Source organism: Podarcis melisellensis, assembly GCF_964234715.1.
Source record: "Podarcis melisellensis genome assembly, chromosome: 1".
Lineage (NCBI taxonomy): Eukaryota > Metazoa > Chordata > Lepidosauria > Squamata > Lacertidae > Podarcis > Podarcis melisellensis.
Genome location: NC_138528.1, coordinates 112,306,002 through 112,317,403, shown reverse-complemented (window position 1 = coordinate 112,317,403; position 11,402 = coordinate 112,306,002). Strand labels below are relative to the sequence as shown.

Genomic DNA, 11,402 nt, shown 5'->3' with positions numbered 1-11,402 from the left:
TTTCTTTCTACTATATTCTCAAATTAAAACAAAACAAAAAACAAACAAAACGAGTAACATTAATGTGGAAATATTGCTTGCTAACTCTGAAATGTTTTGCAAGATTTAGCACTAAGCCTTATGCAACCGGACTGACTGAACAGTTATTAGGAACATAATATAGAGGCAGGTATACTACAATCACTTCTCCAGTTTCCTAGATACAAAACCAGAGAGTTGTAGAGTTACATGCAATTTAAAAACCATCCAAACCAATTTCCATTCTCTAAGGCAGAGCCGTGTATTCATTGTTTCTCCCAACCTCGAGTTACACACACCAAATCACCAACATGCCACAAACAGAACACAGGTGCAGAAAGCCAGACTCCATATGACACAACCGCAGCCTTCCTAACCTCTTCCTAACCCTCCAGATTTCTTGGACCATTGGCCCCAGCCACCATGGCCAATATTCAGGAGTGGTGAGAGGGGGACTCTGAAGCATCATTGGGGCATCAGGGAGAGGAAGGCTGCCCTAGCACAGTGAGCAAAGCTGTATCCTAAGGCAAGGCAAACATTGCCTGCTGTTTCACTGATCAAGTCTCATAAGCTCAGTGCAAAAGGTAGGGGGAGTTTAAATATCTCTTTAATGGCTGCCCAGGAAGGAAATAATCCGCTGGTGTCTGTAGAAAGTTTCAGACAGGGATCAGGGTGAAGAGAGGAGAGATTAGGTGTATCAAAATTAACAGGTGGGTGAATATAACGCTTGTTTTTCATCCTACCTCTCAATATTTCTACAAGAAGCTGCGCTCACAAGCCAAAGTTTACGAAGCAAGCTGTATAGGTGGCAAGCATTCACAAAGGTCAAATGATTCATTAAGCACTGGGACAAAGATTTCTGGGCAATAGTGGCTGGTGAGGAGGCACACCGGTGCTCCAAAACAATGAGCAACTGAGACTTGCCAAGTGGGAGCGGGGAGTTAGGAGTTTGGCACATCGGTCCCACTTCACCACACCACCATGCCAAGCTTCCTGTCAGTCTGCTCTCTCAGTAAGCGCCAGAGACCCACCCATATTGGAAAGCCAGGAGAGGACCAGTGCTCCACCATGGCCTCACCAGTCTCTGCTGCTCCTGGGATCACAGCACCAGTCTAACTTTCTCTAACATTTATGGCTCCATTGGCAACAAGCAACATGTGATGTGCTTCACTGTAGGGAGCAAAGAAAGCAAAAAAGCAAGGGCAGTTGGGTGGAGAATTGCAACATTGGTTACTCACGGTATTGAAATTTGGGAAAAGTCCGACAGCAGGACTGCCATCCACTGGGAAGGACATAAATGGTTTGATATCCAGAGAGGGCTGCATCATGAGTGTAGGCGTGCGGACAAGGGTAGGGAGCGTAGTTGTGTGGCACGTGCTGCCTGCAGAGAGAAAAATATTTATATAAAAAAGGATTTATTTAATTAAAACTCCCCACACACTTTAATCCACACTGTAGGCATTAAAACATGCCCCCGCCACCAATCCTTACTGGTGAATTCTGTTTGAACCTAAACATCACCATTTGGTGGTAAGAATGAATGCAATTTGTCCTCATAAAGAACAAAAAGGACTTTTACATCATCAGAACTGTTTGGAGTCTGCAAAACTGAGAAACTTTGCCCCAGCAACCAAAGCTAGAAGTTTCAGTTCATAAAAAGGTCCTTAAGAAGTACATGTTGCACGATGTTCTACAATGTATGTGTGTCACATGGTTTTTAGATGATTCAAATTAATTGCACATTCAACTGAGGATTTTGCTAATTATTAAAACCAGGCATATGAAAAATAGGTTTTATTACAATTATTTATATTTATCACAGCACTGCCATAACTACATATGGTTAAAGAATGTACTACTATAAATTATCCCACTCCAATGAACTATCTACCAAATCCATAGTCCCTTACAACCTCAGTCTATGAATCAATTATATTAGTTTGACAAGCAATGAGACAGCTTCATAATCCATCTGCTTTTTCAGTTCAAACCACCCAGTTCATTATCTTTCCCACTTAGCTCATCAAAACAACCTCAACTCCCATCAGTCTCATCCAGTAATCCTTTACTGGATGCTTCTCCCTATGTTTTTCTATAATTCTTGTTTTAATAAGGAAGTAATATACTGCCGTTTCTCATTATGCCAAACCTCCTTGAGTTTTCGGTCAACTGATCTACCTTCCTCAAAACTGCCAGCCACAAAAGCTCTTCAAATTTACGTTTCCATCAAACGGGTGTCTTCCTCCACCTTCCAACAGATTGTTTCAAAGCATGAAGATAAAACGAAGAGCCCACTCATAGCCTCAAGCATTTTGGCTCTCCAGAAAAATATTAAAAATTGTGCCCTCTGTATGTGCAACTTACCTGACCATGACTTGTCAAGCCTGTTAAGTATACAGGCTACACACCAAATATATTATATGGCATCAACTGACTTTATTTGAAGGCTAAAGGCCAAATGTTTAAGAAGAAACAGGAGGAGCACACAAAATAAGCAGACTTGCTGCTCTTTGCTAGCTGCACACACACAGCTCATAGTCTACAGGCGACACAGGACAAAAAAGTTGTTCCTTAAAGATACATCAGCACCATTTTTTAAAAGTTGCACACATCACAAAGCCAAAGCAGAGATTCTCCTTCGTACAAATCACTTATTATTCCATTCTGATAGTGATGGCGGACAGATGTCTCCACTGTGATACTTGCCTCAATAACTCTATGCCAGCAGTTGCTGACATGGCACCCATGAGTGCACTGGTGCCCTTCAGATCTTCTCCTGGTGCCCACAAAGTTCACCACCGCCACTCCCTTGGTCCTGAAGTGCTCAGAATGGGTACCCTTTCCCTCCCTTGCTCAAAAATCCAAATGTGCCCATTAGTCTAAAAGGGTTAGCGATCCCTGCTTTATTCATAGGATCCCAAAGGGCTGTTGAATACTCGCCTATGCTCCATACCTGGCCTCAGAATCTTTCACTGCCTCATACACATCTTACATTCCAAGGGATTAAATAGCACAAGGTGATTTGATGGAAACAGCCATCCCCCTGGCAGACCTTCCAAGTGTCCCTATTTTCCAGGGACAGTCCTGGATTTATAGAAGCCGTCCTGGTTTCTGATTTGATCCCGGAATGTCCTGCTTTTCCTTAGGATGTCCCTATCTTCATCGGAGTAATACTGGAAGGTACAGAGTTATGCAACCCCCAAGCCAAGGAGATAACCAGTTATACAACCTTTAGTAAACGTATGAAAGCAGCCCTGTATAGGGAACTATTTCTAACGTTTAATGTTGTATTATGTTTTTATATATGTTGGAATCTGCCCAGAGTAGCTGGGGCAACCAGTTAGATGGGTGGGATATAAGTGATATAAATTATTATTATTATTATTATTATTATTATTATTATTATTATTATGGAACAGTACATCCCTGTTTCATTGGAGAAATGTTGGAGAGTATGCCCTGGAGATATTATTTCTGACACATACTAATATATTAATGCTTCCATGAGTTTTATTCGTTTATTAACTTTATGTACCCTTCATCACAAGATCTCAAGAGCGGCTCACAGAATAAAACTTTCACCAAAGCAGCAACAAGGGGAAGGCCAAGTCCCCACAGACCTCTTGCTGTTTCGGTTCTGTGTATGCTGGAGCGTTATATTATTTGATTTGGCATCTCATCTCAATCAATCACCACTAAGGCTGGGTCGAGACACGTCAAAGAAGCGTTTCAGTTGAATGCGTTGTAAATTTAAACAGGGGAAAAACAGGTAGAGAAAAATGGGACTCCACAGCGCCCTCTGGTGGCACCATGTTATATTGCATATAAATCACTTTTTCTTTGCCAATTTAGCTGAGTTTTGTCTTACTTCCAGGGCTATAGGAAATTGGTTGTGGGAGAAGAATAGTGGACTTGATGGACCTTAGGTCTAGTCCTGCGGGGCTCCTCTTAAGTGCACTTTTATATGCCCTGGTGAGTGCTTTTTTAAACCGCACTCACTAGATAAATGGTCATACCTGTCAAATAAACTCCCTTCATTCTTCCTCTCATGCTGTGTACTCTGTTGAGTACCTGGTCAACATGGCTTAAAAAGGACTTGCTTAAAGCTGAGCTATCTCTGGCAAAGCTGCTGCCCCACCTTTTGTCTTTTGTGCAACTTACCTTGGTCCTTGTTGTTTGTGTTGTCATTCAGGCCTCATGTTTGCACTTATTTTTAGGCACTGAGATTACTAGCATTTTGAAAACTATATAGCATGAGACGTGGCTGACAAAGTGAATAATCACAAACTGTTGTTAATGTCCCTACCCGGCTGGCTGTGTTTCTACTTTATGAGGAATTTATCCTGACAGATAATGTGCAAAAAAAATACAATCCAACTTTCCTCCCCCATTGTTTACTGAATGCAAAACTTTCTTTAAAATCTTCTAAGTAAGTCGGTGCCTGTAGTTTGCATAAGCCCTGAGAAGCACGTTGACAGTTGTGCTTAATTATCTGTAAGTCAGGAGCTTATTCAAGTGTATTCATAAATACAAAAAAAATACTGCTAAAGGCACTCTAACATGCAAATACCATCCTCTGTAAATCTGCACATGGGGGGGAAAGCAGGAAAAGAAAACTGGAGGAGAACGTCTAAAGCTTTAACAGCTCGCTCTGAGTAATTAACCATAAGTCCAGTACAATATCCACATGTTATATTTAATTACGTATCTTTCCTTCAATTGGATGTTACAGTTATTGTCAAATTGAAGTCTGTCAGTACACTCTGATGCTCATCAATTGTTTATCGCTCTGTATAATAGAATGTCATTGCACAGCCCCAACTAGAGGATTTGCAGTGCTGCGTCACAATCCTGGAATTGCATGAATTCAGAGGTGGGTAGAGGAACAAAAGCGAAGGCAGGTAGCACAACAGCAGGGGCCATGGCATGGGAATGAGAAGGGAGCAAGTTTGCTACACAAGAGTATCAAATTAACTTTAGTTGTGCAACCTGAATTTTGCTGGTATGTAAGCATGCAGGTGACGCTGTGGCCTAAACCACTGAGCCTCTTGGGCTTGCCGATCAGAAGGTTGGCGACTCGAATCCCCGCAACGGGGTGAGCTTCCGTTGCTCGGTCCCAACTCCTGCCAACCTAGCAGTTCAAAAGCACGCCCAAAAGTGCAAGTAGATAAATAGGTACCACTCCGGCGGGAAGGTAAACGGCATTTCTGTGCGCTGCTCTGGTTTCACCAGAAGCGGCTTAGTCATATGGGCCACATGATCTGGAAAAACTGTTGGCGGACGAACACCGGCTCCCTCAGTCTGTAAAGCGAGATGAGCGCCGCAACCCTAGAGTCATCTGCAACTGGACTTAACTGTCAGGGGTCCTTTACCTTTACCTTTTAAGCACCCTTACAATTTGCATTTGTAGGTACCCATTGCTTTCTAACCTCAAGGGAGTTAGCATTTCCCCATGACTCACCACCACTTGAGCAAATAGGGAGCACTTTATACCCCAAAGCATTTAGCCTGAAGCCATCAGCATTCAAAATGAAAAGCTTCCCACAAACCAAACAAAAATACATAATAGGGTACAGGGCATAATGCTGTGATCCCTGAATATCTGACAGCCACAGCACACTCCCCCCCCCCTTAAACTTCAGTGTGTGTGCCTTGGCACACAGCTTGGGAATTGTGCACACATTGAGTAGGCCTTCTCACGGAAGCCAGAGAAGAGCCCAAGGGTCAAACACACAACCACAGCTTCAAATGATGGCTAAATGGGAACCCTAAAAAGCGTCAGGCGCAGTCGACATTGGTGCCAATGTGTCCTGAAGCAGCACTTAGGTCGCTCCTTGAGAGTTTGCTTTCCTGGCGCCGTTTCTTGATCTCTTGTAGCTGCCAGTATTCAGAGGGAGCCAGCAATTCTGTCTGTACAGGCTCTAGGTAAGACTGACATGAGAAGAAATACTGACTCATTGGCTCAGTTTATGGTTTTTGTCCATCTTATTCTTATATACATATTTTAAAACGACCTGCTTTCAAGGTCATGCCGGGCGAGAAGATATAGGCAAGGACCATAAAGAAACAAATAAACTAGGGATGTGGACGCCCACTCCAGCCTGCCAGGCTTCTCTTATTCCAGCACTGGGATGGAAGCAGTACCCTCCCCACTTCTTAGCTGAACAGTATAGATCCAACTAAGGCGCAGAGGTGGCCCAGTTTTCATTGTGATTGCAGAGTGCTGCATGGGGAGGCTTTGACCTCCTCATGCTGTGGCTGGGAAGAAAACTGACAGCTGTCACTTTGGCTGAAGCAACAGAAGAAGAAGAAGAGTTTGGATTTGATATCCCGCCTTTCACTCCCCTTCAGGAGTCTCAAAGCGGCTCACATTCTCCTTTCCCTTCCTCCCCCACAACAAACACTCTGTGAGGTGAGTGGGGCTGAGAGACTTCAGAGAAGTGTGACTGGCCCAAGGTCACCCAGCAGTTGCATGTGGAGGAGCGGAGACGCGAACCCGGTTCCCCGGATTACGAGACTATCGCTCTTAACCACTACACCACACTGGCTCAGTTTTCATCTCCACCCAGGCAGTTTTCATCTCCACCCTGGGTGCATTGCAACTCCTCAGTTGATCTAGACCAATCGGCTGAGAAGCAGAGAGGATGCAATTTTCATTTACATCTTGGGGGGGGGTTGAACTTCTCTAGCCAGCATGCTCCAATATGAATGAAAACAACCCACCTGTTCCTACACAGATCAGCTGAGTAGGGAGAAGATATGTCTATGTTTGTGTGATTACATGTATGTTTGAGGTGTGGGTATCTGTACTCACCCACTTTGGGGTTTGCCCAACCCACTACTGGAATACAGTTCCAACAGCATTCTGTCACAGTTCTTAGGTTATCCCAAACTATGGTTTAGAGTTCATTGGGAATGCACTATAGAGAGCCACAGACATGTATGTGCATCTCATCCTCCCTTCTCCTTCTTCACGCATGAGAGGAGGAAAATTGAAGTTTCCACTTTTGGTAATATTTGCATATAATGGTTTAGCGCAGATGAGCCTTCATGAGTGAAATCTCAGGCTTGTGTACTCTCCTGTCCTTTCCCCCCCCCATGTGACCAAGAGGAGGGCTTCTGCAGAATACAGTTTTGCTTTGCAATAATCTTAGCCTAGCATGATGTTGAAACCAAGGATCATTGTTAAAAAAAAATACCCTCTGGTCAGTTTCTAAGCAAGCTAACTTTAAAACATTACTTATGAAGCTGGCTTGTTTTAAACCAGGACTCCTGGTTTGTGTGTAATGATATGTGATGATATCATTATAAGCTGAAGTTCTTGGAAAGCACAGATGCCATTCTCCTGGTCATATGAGAGGAGAAGATGGGAGTGGAGGAGTCACTAGTGTAAACCATGGTATAACTTTACGTGTGAACTAGAACATTTTGTAGGAACTTGGGGAACAGTGGTTTGTTCTAAGGAAAGGTTGTTGTTTTTTAAATGATGAACTGCAGCTTGTTCCTTTCTTTAAAAAAAAGTACCGTATTTGGTCTCCTCCTCTCATGAGATGAGGAAATGGGGAGCAAGAGGCTGAGGTCCACCACAATGGATTCCTAATCACTAAAGTCATGGCTTAGGTTAGTCTATGCAAACCTGGTACCTCCCTCCTCCCAATGTTTTGGATTGCAATTCTATTTAGCATAAAAGGTAAGGGTAAAGGGGACCCCTGACCATTAGGTCCAGTTGTGACCAACTCTGGGATTGTGGCGCTCATCTCGCTATATTGGCCGAAGGAGCTGGCGTACAGCTTCTGGGTCATGCGGCCAGCATGACTAAGCCGCTTCTGGCGATCCAGCGCAGTGCATGGAAACACCGTTTACCTTCCTGCAGGAGCAGTACCTATTTATCTACTTGCACTCTGACGTGCTTTTGAACTGCTAGGTTGGCAGGAGCAGGGACTGAGCAACGGGAGCTCACCCCGTTGCAGGGATTCGAACTGCCAACCTTCTGATTGGCAAGTCCTAGGCTCTGTGGTTTAACCCACAGTGCCACCCGCGTCCCTTTCTATTTAGCATATCTGGGGGTTATTCCCATTGAACTCAGCAGGAATGCACAGCAGGGTGGGGAACCTGTGGCCCTTCAGATGTGGATGGACTACTGTTCCTCTCATTCCCAGCCACTGGCCAAGCTGGCTAAGGATGATGGAAAATAAGAGTCTGAAGGTTCCACTACTGATGTATAGGACTGTAGTATGTTTAACCATTTTTACCACTAAGAGCTTCACAGAGCTCTAGAACTGTCTCCTAGCAACTTCACTGCAGTTGTAAAAATCCAAGCTAAACTACTAATTTTGTATTCAAGAACATACCAAAAAAATGTAACAGGCAAGGGTGAAAAATGCAGGAGGTGGATGACAGCCACGGATTAAATAATCAAGAGTGTGTTCCTATGCATGCTTAGGATCATTAGAATAACTCACAGTGTTCAGTACTGCTTACTCTTGGGAGACATGTGCACAGATTTGCAGCCTTAGAATGAGACCAGTACTTTCAAAATATATTAACACCCCACCCTTTCTTTCTACTCTGAGGCCACTGTCAAGCAAGTGTTTGCTATTTTCTCCCTAAACATTTCTGACAATACTAGCAGGTTAAAGATAACCAGAGGGGCCAGCTATATTCACTTCCATCAAGAACTATCACATCAAACACAGAATCCCGCCAACGTTTCCTCTAAAGGTCAGGGACATTTACACCAATGCCCAATCAAATTTGTATGCAAATTGGACTTAAGCTAGCAAGAACACCGACACAAGAAAGATGTAGCTGCCAATTTTCATTATAACTATGAATGTAACAGATGTTTACAATTTAATTAGCATTTTAATGATAAGGACAATTTAGTGTGTAAAATACAGACGATTTCGAACTGTTAGTCAACCTTGGGCACGCAAATATTCATTTGCAAGATTTGCATTCCGTTTTCAATGCAGCTTACCAAACACAGTATTACAAGACAGCTTAATAAACACAACATTACAAAATTCCAACAGGCCAGACATACAGTACCCCAAACTACAGAATAGCTGTAGTATTCTGTAGCAATGACTGATATATTCCAGATATTTCCCTATAAATTTTGGAATCTAAAGAGAGCTGTGCACACACAAGAAGAACAGATTTAAAGATGGCAATGTGCCCTATTTTACAGAGGATGACACTGTGTTTGAAGGGCTCTCCAGTCCAATCCCAGTTTAAAGATAAAGAATCATAAGCAGAGAGAACAGGGAATGGCTTTGAAGTCCCCACCCCAACTACTGACACCTGGGCAGCAGACTGAGCAGGCGTACAGATGACCTGGACAGTCTCCCCTGCCATGGTGTTTCTATTTAAATTATAACAATTATTTATAAATTTGCATTTGTACTTGTAAACTTGCACATGCAACTGTTATGGCAACCTGTGTCCTATTTTGTCCTCGTGATACATCAGAGGCCATTTCTGAGTTCAGGAATGGTTTTTCACAGGGTACAGGGTGCTTGAAAAACCTCGGTCCAGGGAATGAACACCACTGGAATCCTGACTATACTTCCGTCAGTCATTCCCTCCCCACCACTTTAAAGCAATTTTTAAGCTTGCAAGTTATTTTATAGAAAGAAGATTGTTTACACGCACATTTCTCACTTTTTGTCTTACTTAGGCATCAAATTACCTGGATTGAAGAGTCTTTTAAGTTAAAACACGCCATGGATTTATTTTGCTGCATTAGTTTCCTCGGTGCTTATTTTCCTTCTTTGCCTATTTCTGCAATGCCTCCTACAAACAAAATCCAAGGCAAAAGAACCAATAGGTTTTGCCAAAATGTTATCGCCCTTTGCCCAGAGCTCTGTATGCAATTCTGAAAGGCTGTAGAAGAAAAGCAGTGTTGCATGAGGGGGGAGGGGGAAAGCCACCCGCTTATCAACAGACCACTTGTGTGTCCGAATGACCCACTCACTCAAATGGATCAGAATTCTCTTTACTCAAAGAGCTGTACACGTGACTTGGTTGCGTCCATTTAAATAAACGGAACAGTTACCTCTGTTACCGTAAGCCCTTTGTTCACATCAAGGCTCCTAAACTCATAAGGCTGCATTGGATTTGGCACAGGCGTGCAATCATCAAAATGCTTGGAAGTTGTGTTCCAGTGAGTCCGACCATTTGCCAAGCTAGCTCAGTCCACTGCACTGGCCAGCAATGGGTTTCAGAGCTCAACCTGGGGAAGCCAAGGATTGAATCTGGCACCTGTTGCATGCAAAGTGCGCTCTGCCGCTAAGCTATTGATGTGGTGTGATCCCAAATCAAGCCCGAGCAAGTTCAAAGCCCAATCTGTGCCTACCTCAGACTGAAACTATTATAATTCAAGCAGTGGTGCTCACATTTCCAGACCGCCCCCCCCCCACTTTAAATAATTGTTCTATCACAAAGGCTCTGCTCAGATATCACAGTAAACTGTGGTTTGTCACAATGGCAGTGAGGCCAGGCAAACCACAGCTAGAGACTCTAGCATTTGCCAGCCTCATGATCCCTAGTGACAACTGCCTCATCTGCATGCATAAACAATTCAAAGATTGATGTGTGCTCTGATTTGAATGCATTCAAATTCAGCTCAATGGAAGGAAGAGCTTTCTGCATATGGGCATGCACAGAGATGTCACGATCCAATACTGTATACATTTACTTGGGAATAAAATTATCCATTAAAATTATTGGGGATTTATTTCTAAGTATGTGTGAAAAGGGTTGTGGTCTTTGTGTACATGGAGCTATGCTATCCAACAGGAGGAGGAAGGGCCCAATTGGTGGTGGCACCCCAGCTGTGGATCTACTTCCCTTGGTGTCATTTTGGTGCTAGGTACAAACCTTTTTATTTTCCCATGCTTTTTAATATTCTGCATATTGTTTTTCATGAAGAGTTTTGTCTGATTTGATTTCTTCCAATTTTAAATTCTTATTTTATATTGTGGGCAATTTACTTTATTTTTGCAAGCCACTCTGGGCATTCATTGAAAGTTGCCTTAGCAACCAACTAGCCAAACCAACTGAACTGAAATGGAAAAGGTGTTGCAGATGGGAAAGATCTGAGCACCCATTAATTCTTCTGTACCCATGTGCTCAAAACTGGGCTATCTCGTAGACATTACATCAAACATCTGCTTGCTTTTAAAAGCTTTCACATTACAAGGCAGATCTAAAGGAAGAAAGGTGACCCTAACAGATTCTGGACTTCAATGCACAAAATGCATGAAATGCCATGGAAAATGATGAAAATGTATCAGAATGATTATAGTCATGTTTAAAATATGATGGTTTGTTTCCATTAAAAATTCTTTAACTTTGGTTTAAGATCCTGAAATTACTTT

General features: G+C 43.0%; 1 protein-coding gene across 9 annotated transcripts in view; it reads right to left on the bottom strand.

The window, feature by feature from the left end:
• Positions 1 to 11,402, bottom strand: part of ZNF385B (zinc finger protein 385B) — a 199,396-nt gene that overhangs the window by 69,782 nt on the left and 118,212 nt on the right. For all 9 annotated transcript variants that reach the window (XM_081930107.1, XM_081930106.1, XM_081930108.1 and 6 more), the window contains one exon: positions 1,257 to 1,399. In XM_081930107.1, the coding sequence (XP_081786233.1) occupies positions 1,257 to 1,399 (143 nt within the window). The remainder of the gene's footprint in view (positions 1 to 1,256; positions 1,400 to 11,402) is intronic.